Consider the following 13,085-nt stretch of genomic DNA (forward strand, 5'->3'; position numbering starts at 1 on the left):
GGGGCCCGCGTGGCCGGGCTGGGCGGTCAGCTGTTGTACTGGCAGGCGTTGAGGCCCGAGGCCGGGCCCTGCAGGCCGCCGTAGCCGAACGACGAGTGCTGTTTGGACTTGAGCCGCAGGCTGGCTAGGCTCGAGTTGCACGTGTCCCGGTAGACGCTGTAGGGCGAGGCGGGTGTGCCATACGGGCAGGCGCCCGGGGACATGGCCGAGTTAAGCGAGGAGCCGGTGAGGTTGTTGATGTTGTTGAGGCCCGAGTTGGGCATGCCCGGCACGGCGCCTGGGCCCATGCTCGACGGCATGGTCATGGAGGAGATGGAGCTGGGTGCCGAGAACATGGACTGCGACGACAGCGGGCTCATGGAGTTGAAGAAGGTGAAGCTCTTGGTGGAGAGCGGCGCTGGCGCCAGGCTCTTGGTAGCCCAGTTGTAGTTGTAGCCAGCGGCGTACACGTCCTCGTAGGGCTGCACCAGGCCGCTGAACTGCGGCACGTAGCCGCCCTTGCACAGGTCCAGCTGCTGGTTACGCTCGCGCTTCCGCCACTTGGCTCGCCGGTTCTTGAACCAGACCTGGGGGAGGGTGGCAGGACAAGGGTCAGGGCTGCAGAGGGCGGGAAGGTCCCTCCACCTCCACCCCCACCTCCAGCCCTCCGCCCAGCTTCCTTCTCTCCGAGTATCGTTTCGAGTATCGTTTCTTTTCTTCGATAATTCCGCCCCTGCCTTCTCTCCATAATGGTTCTTTTCCTGTCCCCAGGAAACATGTCTTTTCCTTTTTTCTGATCTTTATCCTCTTACCCAAATTAAATTCGTTTTCTTCTCCTAATACGGATCCTCCTTTATTTTAACAAATATTCGTTTTCTTTCTTCTCTCAACCAGTCATCTCTTGCCTTTCCCCCCAAGCGGGTCCCCATCTATCTCCTAAATATTCCGTCCTTTTTCTTTTCCTTGGAATACAAAAGCAATTTTTCTTTCTTGAAACATGGGATCGTCCTATACACCCCCATTCTTCAATCTATTTTTCATTCCTCATACGCTGTTTCCATCTTTATTTGCAACATTTGATATTATTTCTGCCCCAAATGTTTATTTTCATTTAGTCCACCCCGTTATCTGAACTGCTTTCTTCTCCCTCAGTCCATTTACGTCGTTAAACCCCATTTTGATCCCTTAGCTTCTTCCCTAAATACTTAGTTTTTTTCTTTCCAAATATCTGACCCTCACTGTTTTTCTTAAATAGTTGATTCTTTTTCTCAAATACTTGATACTTTTGCTTCTCCTTTAAATATTTCTTTCCTGCCACCCAAGTATATGCCAAATGTTTCTCTGCAAATATTTAATGTCCTTTCACTTCTTACTAGTTTTTCTCTAGTCTCCCCCTCTACTTTCTCCCACAAAATTTAGTAGGAACCTCTTTTTTTCCCACTGCTAGTCCTTGCCGATGCTCACCTATCCTCCTACTGCATGCCCTCTGCCTCTCCAGCCCTCTGCTGAGTTTCCTCAGCTCCTTGCCAGACCCTGCGTATCAGCCTTCTCCAGTCTCCAGCACTGATACTGCCTGATTCCACCCCTGCCCCACCATAAACCCCGGAAGGATTAGTGAGTTTGGGATTACTGAGTGCTGTCCTCACTCCGTGTCCCACCTGGCTGGCCAGCTGGACTAGGGAGGAGTGAGCTGGGGTTGTAGCAAGGAGCCCAGGTAGGACTTTGGTCTGGCTTGGGATGTACTCCCAATATCTGATTAAATATTTGTACACCATAGAAGAAATCATTCTTTCTGCTCTGGTAGGAAAGTCTTGCTTTTACTGGTAACCAAAGACTGAGGAGAGGGAGGATACAGTCTGGTCTTGGTCTGACAGAGACCTGGTCTCCAAAAGGACTCGACCCGACAGTCACTCATCCACCAGAGCTGCCTCCCCACTTCACCTGACCCCAGAGCTACAGGAAAGGTAATTAAGGGCCCAGCTACTGACTGGATGAATGGTTGGGGATAAGTCAGGAGAATTCCAGAAATTTTGGAGAAGCTAGCTATGGATGGGACTGCTGCCCACGAAGCTTTGAGACCCCCGAGCCTAGGCACCTTTCAGGCCTCTCCCAGGCTGGCAGGCAGGACATGCCTTTCCCTTTCGTTTTCAGGGGAAGGCGCCAGAAGCTCTGAGGTCCCCAGCAGCCAGGAATCCTCTGTGCTATCCAGGGCGGTCCCATCCAAGTGGGCCCTGGGCCCTACAGGGCCTGGGAAAGTCTCCTGGGGCCACAGGTCTTTGGGTTGGGGCTGCGGTAGAGCTTGGGAGTCAGGTAGGATGCGTGTCTCAGAGCTCCCAGGCGGCTGCAGCCCAGGGTGCTAGCGGCTAAAGGGCTTGGCAGCAACTGGGCAGACCGGGGCCTAGGGTGAAATCTCCCACGGTGGAGGGAAGGAGGAGGTCTGAGCGCTGGGAAGGAGTGAAAGTCTGAGCTGGGGTAAGAGCTTTCGAGTGCCGGCAGAGGTGGCCAGCAGCCGTCTGCGCGGGTCCCCTTAGGCGCACGCCCCAGGCTCACCCTCACGCGGGGCTCAGTGAGGTTGGTCCACACTGCGATCTCCTCTCGCATGCTCATGTCGGGGTATCGATTCCTCTGGAACGTGGCCTCCAGCTCTTGCAGCTGCTGGCTTGTGAAGTGTGTGCGTTGCCGCCGCTGCTTCTTCTTCTTGGCAGGGTCCTCCGCACCTCCGCAGCCCGCGCCGCCCGCACCGCTGTCCTCTGGCCCCTTTGATTCCCCGCTGCGCTCCTTTTCTGAAGCAGGCAGGATGGGGCGCCGGTCATCTCGGGCTTATGCCCTTTTGTACCCCGTCCCGGATCCACCGAAGTGCGTGCCATTAGTGCTGGCTGCCTTCCCTCCCACCAGAGGCCCTGGAATTGTCCCCACTGGGAAGAGCCCACCGCGCGCCTGGTCGTCAGTAGTCACCTCTGGTCTGGCGTGTGGGAGAAGAGCCCAGGAGCGGGGGCGGGGTGGGGGCTAGGTTCCTGGAGCAGGAGGGCCTACTCTGACAATTTGGCTCAACCTTGAGTCCCACTGCTGATGTCCCCGGCAAATGTACATTTCCAAGAGACTGTCTAAATCTGAGGGATCCCAGCTTTTCCGAACTAGTATCAACTCTTTCTAGCTTGAAGCTAGCTGGTTGGTTGGAGCAAGAGCCAGGCAGTGTGGCTTGCAGCCCCTCTACTTTGTTCTCCCCAGGGCTGTGTGGGAGCCCCACTGGGCAGGCAGGACATAGCCCAGTTCTCGCCTCAGCTCCAGGCCTCAAGTCCAAGGCCCAGAAAATTTCTCCAGCTACAGCACAGGCAGCCCAGACAACAGACTCTGTCTAGGTGACCTGGGCTCTAGCTTCTCCTCTTTGAAGCTACACAAAACAATGCAGTCATAGAAACATGGAAACATTAGGAAAAAAAACAAAAACCAAACAAACAAACAAAAAACTAAGAACAAAACACAGAAGCCCAGAAAAACTCACAGCTCTATGCCTAAAAGCATTGAATGGGTCACAAACTCTTAAAAATAGGCAGGAACACAGAGCAGATGCAAATTAAGAAGCCAGAAACACACTCCTAACTAAATACAGTGCTGTGCGTGTATAAACTCCAGGCAGACACAGGCATTTACTTCTTTGGGATTAAAAAAAAATCAATATACTGTTGTAGATAGCTTTTTAACCCCTTCTCAATAATGTCCTTCTAGAGGCAATTTTTAAATCTCAGGGAAACATAACTCTATAGTTAAATAACTTAAATTCCCACAATAACACTGCTATGAATGGATTTTGAGAAGCTACCCAGAAACGCGCCATTTTGGATTGACTTTTTAAAATCTCCCGAATAATGTTGCATGTAGATATTTTAAATTCCAGAGAAATATACCTAGTATAATAATTCTTTACATATCGAAAAATACAGTTAAAAATTTAAATTTATCCTCATAGATTTGGTTTTTAAAAAGCAACCTATATTAATTCTCTCGGTTTTAAAGATTAAAAAACAAAGGCCACGCTTAAAACTTTTGGAAACAAAAGTACAGCCCTGCGTTGATTGTTTTTTAACCAAGCAAACAGAACCTCTCAGGGAAAGTCACTTAGGGATGCAAAACAGAAACAAATAGAGATTAAAAACGCGTGGAGAAGCACTCGGTGGTGGATTAAGAAATGAACGCATAAGAGGAGCCCACGGCCCTGGGAGCGTGGAGCTCGGCCGCGGCGCCGAGGTAGGACGGCAAGCGCGGGAGCTGATCCAGGACCCGAGAGGCCAGGCCAGAGGGGCATCAGCCGTGCCTCTGCCCTCACCTCCGGTGCCACTGTTCGCACCTCCCACTCAGCTGCCTAGCTCGCGCCCGGGAGAAAAGCTTGAGCTCCGACAATAAGGCAGCGCAAAGGGAGAAGTGCCCGAGCCGAGCTGGAGCCCTGGCCGTGCGGCCTTGCGGCTCCCGCGACGCACGCGGGGCCAGGAGCCCTGACTGAGGAAGGGGTCCTGCCCTGCGCTGGGCTGCGCCCTCTGGCCTGCTGGTCCTCGCTGTCCTCTCTGTCTCGCTTTTCCTTGAGTTTGTTTCCACCTTCCCTCCCCCGTTTGCTTTTTTGACTTTTCTCGTTTGCTTTTTTGACTTTTCTCGCTACTCCTCCTCTTCCGTCTCTCCCTCTCACTCTGTCACCCACTGTCTGTCTGTCGGGGTGTCTTTCCCCTTCTCCGTCTCTCTGGGCACTTTCTTTCGCCCGCTGCCCATTTCCTTCTCGATCTATCTACTCCTCTCCTGCGGTTCGAGCGGACCCATGGCACCTAACTGCGCAAACCTAACTTTCCTCCCGTCCTTGCTCCTGATCGAGAGTGGCTGTCAGTCCGTCCGTCGGGTTGTAGGTTCGTGCAGCTGTCGGTCTCTTAGCGCGTGGGGGCCCCGTGGAAGCGCCTTCGTAAAGCACTACACGTCCGCTCCGTAAAGCGTGTAAATTTCCGCGTTCCCCGTCGGTTGGGGAATGGGAAGAGGAAAGGTCCTGACGCTCCCGGGGCGCAGAGGGAGCCCGACTGCGCGGTATGGGCGCCAGGCCCTGCCCCCGGCTCCCCGCGCTCGGCGCCCCGGCAGGCTCGGCGCCCCGGGCGCGCCTCGCGGGCAGCCGCGCTTACCTGGCAGCTCGGTGTCGGACGACTCGCTGGCCGAGTTCTCGAGCGGCTCGCGGGGGTCGGCGGCGCGGGCCAAGTGGAAGGCGGGCCCCATGTCGTGCGGCGGCGGCGGCGGCGGCCGGAGTCCCTCCGGGAGCCGCTCTAGGCTCATGCCCCCCTTGAAGGCGTCCATGGAGGCGGGGACCGCGGCGGGCGCTCCAGGGGCCGGGGCTGGGCGCGCCCGGCCGCCCTGGCTGCGACCTGCAGGGACAAGAGCGCAGCGCCTAAGCGGCCGCCCCCCAGGGCTGCCGGCGCCCGCAACGACGCCGGGCCCGCCCCATGGACCGCCCGGGGCTGCGGGGCCAGGCGGGCGTAAGCAGCAGCGGTTTCTCGCGACCCGGCGCCCAGCTTCGCGCTCCGCGCTGCGCTCCCGCCGCTCGGTCCTCAGCCGCCCGCCCGGCCCCGGTTCCGGCTCCCGATCCGGGGCCGGGTTCTAAGGCTCGGGTCGGCGCCGGCAGAGGCTGTCTTAAAGCGACAGCGCGCACCGCCAGGTTCCAGCAGTCCCTGCGCCAGGGGTGGTGGGTGGGGTGGGCCTGGGTGGGAGGGGGCTGGGGAGGCGGGAGCGAGCTAGAGTGAGAGAGCGAGGGAGCGCGGGCGGAATCCAGCCCCGAGCCGCCCGCTCCGCCGCGCCCTCTCTGCCGCCCTCCCTCCCTCCCTCCCGGCCTCGCCCGCGCCCTCCCCTCTGCAGGCACCTTCGCGCCGCCTCCCCCCACCCCCCTCCCGCGGCCTCGCCTCGCCTTTCCCTCTTTCCCCGGTGACACACCGAGTTCTCCCCGGCCGCACAAAAGAAACGCGTCTGGCCTGTAAGTCCCGCGCGGCCCGTGCCCACCTCTACCCCAAATGACTGTTTTCGCTCAGAATCAACTCCTGTCTGGGCCACCTCGAAGTCCCCAGCCCCTGGGCAAGAATAGCCCAGAATGAGTGAGTGTTAGCTGAGTAGGATCCCACCGAACAGGATTGCATAGAGCAGCAGGGGCAGAGACCCGGGCCTGTCCTGCCAGCTCCTAGCGGTGTCCTCCTCGAGGGGCCGCTGGCCCCTCCTTCCTCGGCCTCTTCTCCCGGGACCTGAGCCCGACTGAGTGACAGCAGCCTGTGCTCTAATGGGCCCCCGGATGCTGCCTCCTAATTAGCTTGGACCTTCTCCCCAAAGGCTGCTTCTCAGGCCCCCACCTCTGCACCGCAGTCAATTTTCCGGGATTGGGATAGAACTGATGGCTTCTAATCAGATGAAACGTTTCTGTTGGCTACAGGCCGCTGGTGAGTGCAGCAGGAGACTCCAGGAGCCCCACCAGGCTCCACATCCTCTTCTGTAGGACTCTCTCTCCTTGTTTTGCACCTTTTAACTGTCTGGCCAAATCCGCCAGACCCTGGCCTTGGCCGCCAACCAGTGGGCCTCTGCCCACTTCAGGACAAGTTTGTGGTGGCCTGGGGCCTCCGCTTTGGCTTTCCAGAGTTGCAGGCATAGGCCTGGCAGGCAAAGTGACTGCAGTTTCCCAACACTGGGCCCACAGCCTAGGAAACCTATAGTAGAGCTTCTCTCATGGGTAAAGGCAAAGACATTCCCTTTCCCGCCTCTAAGAAAGATCCCCTCCATGAGTCTACTTCAGCGAAGTTTGTTGAAGGATTTCGCTCAACAATTGTTATCTGGCCCTGAGACCTCAAGAGTCTTGGCCAAATAGGTGACAGCTGGGGTGGTCGGGTGTGACCCTGACCTGTTCCTCTGGCCACAGCTGGACCCCAGGCTGCCCTCGTGCTCCTCACCTGCTGACCAGTTCCACCAGATAGGAGCAGTGCTGAGCAGGAAAGGGACCTGGGGGAGAAACGCTGCCCTACTTTCCAGGCCTCGTGCCATCCCCTAGGGCCCAGTGCATCTTCATCTCTTCCTGGGGGTCTTTGCTTGGGACTGAACATGCAGGCTGTCAGCAGCTGGGATGCTCTGCCGGCACTGCCTTGAGCCCTCATCCTGGCTCCCCATCAGAGGGAGGCCCCAGGCTGAGTTCCTTGGTGAGGATTGCGGGGGCAGGGGCAGGGGCAGGGGCAGGCTCAGGGTGGAACCAGGCCTGCCTCTCACTCCCTGGGCCTCAGTCCAAGTCCCACAGCTCTGGGCACTAGGGAGAAGGCACAGTTCCTTAGGGCCTGGCCCATTCTCACTGGGGGCAGGGTCTGAGGCGGAGGCCAGAGGGAGGATACATCCAGGAATTTGGGTTGGGGAGGCTCAGCGACTCCTGCTCTTTCTTCCCAAAAGGAAGTCTCTCTAAGTTGTGACCCCCCCCCACAATAAAAATAGTCTTGGTGTGTGTGGGGAGGTGGTAGAAGGGGGAGACTGTGAAGTATGGTGGCCTGGCATTTGCTGTTGGCCTCATCTTTACCACATTTCTTGACCGAGTCTTCTGAAGCAGCAGATATCCCCTTTCAAGGAGGTATCCAGGTGCTGCAGCACACCCAGGAGTGCCCCTTCACATACTGCCGTCTGCGTGGCTGCTTTACCCCGACAGGACAGCATGCTGCCCAGCCTGCTGGGCATAGACAGGGCACAGGACCATGCACGCACACATATGTACTGCATACCCACTTAGGTGTGCCGTATACACACAGGCACACATACTCACTGCACTCACACATAGGAGTGCTGAGTACAGTCATATACGTGTGCACACAGCCAGGGGCCTCTGGGCCCCAGAGCGCTGATGATGTTTGGCATAAAATATGGCTGGCAGGGGATAGGCAATGTGTTCTAAGCCCACCAAATGGCAGGCCAAGGTGGGAAGCACAGTGCCTTTCTGGGCGGGGACATGTACTGAACGATCTGTCTGTGGGCATCCAGAGGCTGAGGGTCACAGCCCCCCATTCCCCAGAGGGTTTGAAGAGTCAGGCCTTCTATGAATGAGGACTGTTTTATGATTCCGCTGGTCTGGCTATTCAGTTTGAGGGGCTTGCCTGCCTCCCTCACTGTTGATGCATTTAATACAGTTATCGAGCTCCTGCTGTGTGCCCCTCTGGACCCAAGCATCGGGCAGTGCTCTAGGCGGTCACAATACTCCCTGTATTTGGAAGTCTTGATGCCTGTTGTGTGGATGGAAAGGCCCTCAGATTTTTGTGGGTGAAGTTCCACGTGTCCAGGGTCCCTAAGCCCCAGAGAGGGGCTGAGACTATTGGGGACTGCCCTGGGGAGTCTGTTATGCTAAACCCTCCTGAATGAGCACGGGGTGAGGAAGTGATAGAGAGGGACCCCTGGCCTGATCCTGGGTGTTGGCTGGAAAAGGGACTTGGGCGCTCTGTCTTCTTCCCCAGCAGGGTAGGGGTTTCTTGCCCTCTCACAGATATGTCACACAAACGCATAGCATAAGAGGCAGCTCTCTTTCACGAGTAAGTGTAGGGGTTTAGTGTTTACCTGGCTTTGCTATGTGACCTTGGGGAAGATCTGACCTGCACTGTGCCTCAGTTCCCATGTCTGCCATGGGACACAGTAATGCCTGCCTGCCGCTGCAGCCTCCAGTTCACTTGACGATGGGACACGGGGAGAGGAGGGAAGGGGGCTTATTGAAGCCGGAACCATGTGCCTTATTCTCTATCCCTCCAGGCTACACAGAGCTAGCAATGATTTTGTGACTTTCAGGAAATTCGGGGCTTAGAAGTCCTGGCCGAGCTGATCAGAGAGGAACCTGGACTGTTGTGGGGGTTGAGGTGGTCATGACAGGGACCCTTCCCGAGGCTGGGCTCACTCAGAACAGACTCTGTGCCCAAAAATGGTTTAGAAATTTTATTTGGGAAGGGTGGTTGGAGTATCTTCATGGAGGACATCCTTCTACCCACTCATGGGGGTACCCTGCCCTAATCTTTGCACTAGAATCAAGGGATTTTAGGAAAAGAGAAGGAATGTGCCATGGCTTGCCCCCCGGGGTCATCCATGACTCTCTGGGACATTCCAGCCCTAAGCCTCTTAGGCAGAGGAGAAGTTCAAACTAGAAAACCCAGTTTTGAGCGCAGCCTGGACCACCTACTGCCTTCCGCCTGGTTTAAGACCCCCTCCCCAATAAAAGCTTTTGTTTCTTTGAATACAAGCAATTACAGGGTGAGGGGAAAAAGGGGTACCCAGGTAGGGGCTGGGGACAATCTTGCTGGATTCTTTAGGCTTCGGAGGACCCCAGCCTGAAGCTTCCTGTCTATTGGGGTTCTCGAGCTTGTCCTGGTGGGGAGAGACCTGAGAAATATTCAAGCAGGGCGGCTAAGAGGAGCGTCATGGAAACATGGAACTCAGAATTCGAGGTCAGCAGCTGGTAAGGGCCCAGGGCTGACCTGGTTCATGGCTCACCCAGGTCCACTGGTTGCTATCTGGTTTCTTAGAACAGCTGAGCTGAGGGGAAGAGAAGGCTAGGAAAGTGGCAGGGGCCAGTCGCACAACTAGGGAGCCGAGGATCACCTTTAGCAGTACCACAGCCTCTTCCCAGCAGCCACTTTCCTGAGAGAAGGGGATTCAGCCCGGCTCAACGAAGGTCAGCAAATGCCACCCCTATGTCCTAGCGTCCAGGCCGCATTTTTTCCTTTTCGAGGTAGAGATGAGAAATCCCAAGCAGTCTGAGGAAAGGGCAGGGGTCCAGCACGTCCTTTCCTGTGCTGCCCCTGCTGTAGTTTTTGCCATTACTCAGAGACATGTACCCTGGACCAAGCAGACAGGAACCTGAGCTTGCCCGGCTCTGACCCTGGGAGCTGTCAAGGACCATCGGGATGCCAAGAGAATACCGAGCCTTAGTTTCTCAGAAAGGTGGACTCAAGTATTTTTAGATTAAGGGAATCCCTAAGTCGGAAAACCTTGGAACCAGGATTCCAGCCTGGGGTTCCCATTTCTGCGGCCGGGCTCTGGCTTTACCACTGCCGAACCACTGCCGAATCCGCTCAGATTCAGGACACTGGTCAATTTCAGAATTCCGGACCCGGGTCTAGAGAAGCGGCTGTGTGCTCAGGAGCTCTGCGTCAACAACTACACCCTGAAGAAGCCGCAGGAATGTCTTTATTGGAGTTTGCGAAGGGCATTAAGGGTTTCTCTTAGGGTAAGGAAAGCCCGACCGGTGCCGGCGGTGAGGGAGGCCGCGGGGCTGGGGGCGCCAGGGTCCGCGGCGAAGAGCGCCGGGGCTCCAGCCGATGTCCGTAGCTTTTCTGCGGCATAGCTGCCCGAACGAATGAGAGAACGAATGAAGCAGTTTCGTTTAGGAAAAATACCCTCTTGAGGCGAAGCTAAGGCCGAAGTCCCCCGGTGTGCAGAGGGGCCAGCGCCTCCGCTCGTGCAGGGGCCCCATTCCCAGGCGCGGCGGGGAACGGCTGGTGGCTCTGTCGCCTGCCCTTTCTCCCAGAGGTCCCCAGCAGCCCGTGCCGCCACGAGGGGCTACGAAAAGCGTCCGGCCAGGGCTGTGCCCTTCACAAGGCTGGGGCCCGCGCCCTCGAGGCTGCTGCGCTCTTGGGGTACCTGGGGCCCGAGGTGTAGGGTGGGCCCACGGATTAGGTGAGGTAGCAGCGCCCGGTGATGGCAGCTGTGACCATGAGCTAAGCGCAAGAACGAGCTCCTCGTGCTGCCTCGATGGTGCCTGGCCGTCCGCGCAATGCGCTCACTTCCGCGCCACCGCCTGGACCCCACATACGACCGGAGCAAACAGCACGGAACTCAGACACTACTCACTGCGCCCCAACACCGCGGGTAGGAGACCCGTACCCCTAGCCCAACGACTCTTACCTCACCCGGGCTGCGCTGCGTGTGCGGCTCGTCGGCTTCGGGCTCGCTCGCCACGGACTCCGGCTTGGGTTTCGACTCTGACCGGGCCCCGGATCCAGCTGCGTCTCCGGCTGTGCGCACAGCTTGGGTCCCCGCAGGTTCGCTACATCCCGGCGTGCAAGGTCCGGGCTGCCACGGCTGGGCCCCGCTCCTCCTGCTATTGCCCGCCCGTCGCCCGCGGGGAAGGCGGGGACACAGGCTGGGGAGGCGGGAAGGGGGGAGGGGAAGCGAGGCTCTGGCCTGGACCAGCGGGGAGGGGGCGGTGAGCAGTCCCTTGGGCTAGGGGTCCGGGTCTCCCTCGGGGAGCAGGCAGGGTCCACACGGCTGGTGCCGGGAGCCCAAGGCTGGGGAGCTTGGGCTGGGACTGCGAGCGTGGAGGAGGGGCCGGGCCGCATGCGGTCGAAGCCGCAGCGAGTTCGGGCCTGGACCAGCGCACTTTCTCTCCCTTGGGCTCAGTTTCCCACCTGGCATTCGAGAGGTAGAGCCCAACCTCCCTTTGGTCTGAGTCTGGTCGTTGTTTCCCCAGGTCCTGCTAAGTGACAGTCAGTCCCGGGTTTTGCGACTAGACCTTTTCCCCTTTCTGCTCAGCCTGCGGGAGGGAGCTGGTTTTGCGAGTTAGTAGGGATAGTCCCTGGCGAAGAAAGCTTGGCTGCCGAGGAGGTTTGAGGACAGACCCCAGAGCGTGTGTGTGTGTGTGTGTGTGTGTGTGTGTGTGTGTGTGTGTGTGTGTAGGGGCAACCGCCTGACCTGACCTGCCATGCTTGGAGGATACCCCCCCCTTCCATCCTCCTCTCAGGGGCTGGGCTGATGAGGAAAGGGGAGACCAACCATAGGAGGACGGAAGTTCTGCTGCCCCTTGTCCAGCCCCACTGCCTGCACACCCTCCAGCGTTTCCCTGCTCGGCCCTGGCCAGAGGAGGAGGACATAATCCATGCAGGCCCGCTGGCCTGTCCCTGGCTGGCTGCCACTGGGAGATGGGCAGGACTGGGGGGGACTGGGTTCCACCCTCAGGGGACTGGTTTCTCCAGTGTTGTCTATGGCCAGACAACCCTGCCGGAAGCCTTGTGCGGGGAAACCGAGTGGCAGAACAGGCTCCGGATCTCCCCAAGCACCCAGTCTGAGCCTGCTGCTGCTGGGACCCTGGGATGGGACAGCTGGTCCCCTGGATCAGTCAGGGACCACGCTTGGGATCAGGAGTGTGGGGCCTGCGGGCTGACGGTCGCAGGACTCCTGGGCTGTGGCTTTGGCTCAAGGTGCTGGAAGATGGCAGTCTGGAGGCTGGGCGTCAATGTTTCATGAGGGGCCGTCACTGGTGGCGCCTCCCTGCCTGGTTCTTGTGGACACATGCTGCGGGAGAGGCCGCAGGGGTATCCTGCTCACCCGTGCTTCCAGGGCCACCTGGCCCCGGGGAATGCGGGAATGTGGAGACCTGGGCATCCCTCCCAACACCCAAAGCTGGTCTGACCCAAGCTCACAGGGGTGGGGCACTCAGGCCCCAACGGGTGGCCCCTGCACCCTGTCTTGCTGTTGGAGATTCCACAGCCTCCCCTCGACCCTCAACAGCAGGCAACACTCCTCTGGTGGGTGTGTGGGGCTCAGTGCACACAGGATTGGAAGGGTTAAGAGCTGAGTTTCTGATATCCATGATTTCAGACCTGAACCTGGAGTGGCCTGGCAGAAACAGTCTTGGACTCTGCACTTCAGGAATTCTAGCCTCTGCTTCTCCCACTGCCACGAGAGTTGTTTTATGTGTGAAACTGGTTGTTGGTGGGTCTGGCCCTGAGGGCTGTTAGGCTGAGACACTTCCGACCTTGTCTCCAGCAGCCTTCCCCCCTACACCCCAGGTGTCCAGGCCTCTTCTAGCATGAATGCAACTGCTGGGCCTTTACTATATGTACGGAGGGCCCACCAGGCGTGGAGGGCCCAGGCTGGGGTGGCTTTCACTGTGGCGTTTGTGTTAGGAAATTGCACATTCCTACCCCTGCGCACCAGTGATTTTCCTGGTTTTATTCCCAGTGGTGACTGGGGGTGTGTGTGCGTGTGTCCCTCTGCATGCTTTGTTCCCAGGCAGAGCATATAGTGCCAAAAAGCTGCCTTTGAGACCTGATGGCCAGAGTTGGAATCTTTTCTGTGTCTTTTATTTGCTATGTGGC

General features: G+C 57.9%; 1 protein-coding gene across 1 annotated transcript; it reads right to left on the bottom strand.

Annotated features, from left to right (window-relative positions):
• Positions 1-2: 2 nt before the first annotated feature.
• Positions 3-5,408, bottom strand: PITX1 (paired like homeodomain 1). Its single transcript, XM_011362343.1, has 3 exons — positions 5,133-5,408; positions 2,530-2,762; positions 3-566 (listed from the first exon to the last, which is right to left on the bottom strand). The coding sequence occupies exons 1-3, from the start codon at positions 5,299-5,301 to the stop codon at positions 27-29; spliced, it is 942 nt and encodes a 313-aa protein (XP_011360645.1). The 5' UTR covers positions 5,302-5,408; the 3' UTR covers positions 3-26.
• Between the last annotated feature and the right edge of the window lie 7,677 nt (positions 5,409-13,085).

This window comes from Pteropus vampyrus, unplaced genomic scaffold (genome assembly GCF_000151845.1).
Source record: "Pteropus vampyrus isolate Shadow unplaced genomic scaffold, Pvam_2.0 Scaffold74, whole genome shotgun sequence".
Taxonomy (NCBI): domain Eukaryota; kingdom Metazoa; phylum Chordata; class Mammalia; order Chiroptera; family Pteropodidae; genus Pteropus; species Pteropus vampyrus.

Bases quoted from the DNA above. Each gene is read 5' to 3' on its own strand.
- PITX1 (XM_011362343.1), bottom strand. From the start codon at position 5,301: ATGGACGCCTTCAAGGGGGGCATGAGCCTAGAGCGGCTCCCGGAGGGA. The intron at 2,763-5,132 runs GTAAGCGCGGCT...TGCCTGCTTCAG, and splicing joins GTCCGACACCGAGCTGCCAG to AAAAGGAGCGCAGCGGGGAA. The intron at 567-2,529 runs GTGAGCCTGGGG...ACCCTCCCCCAG, and splicing joins TCACTGAGCCCCGCGTGAGG to GTCTGGTTCAAGAACCGGCG.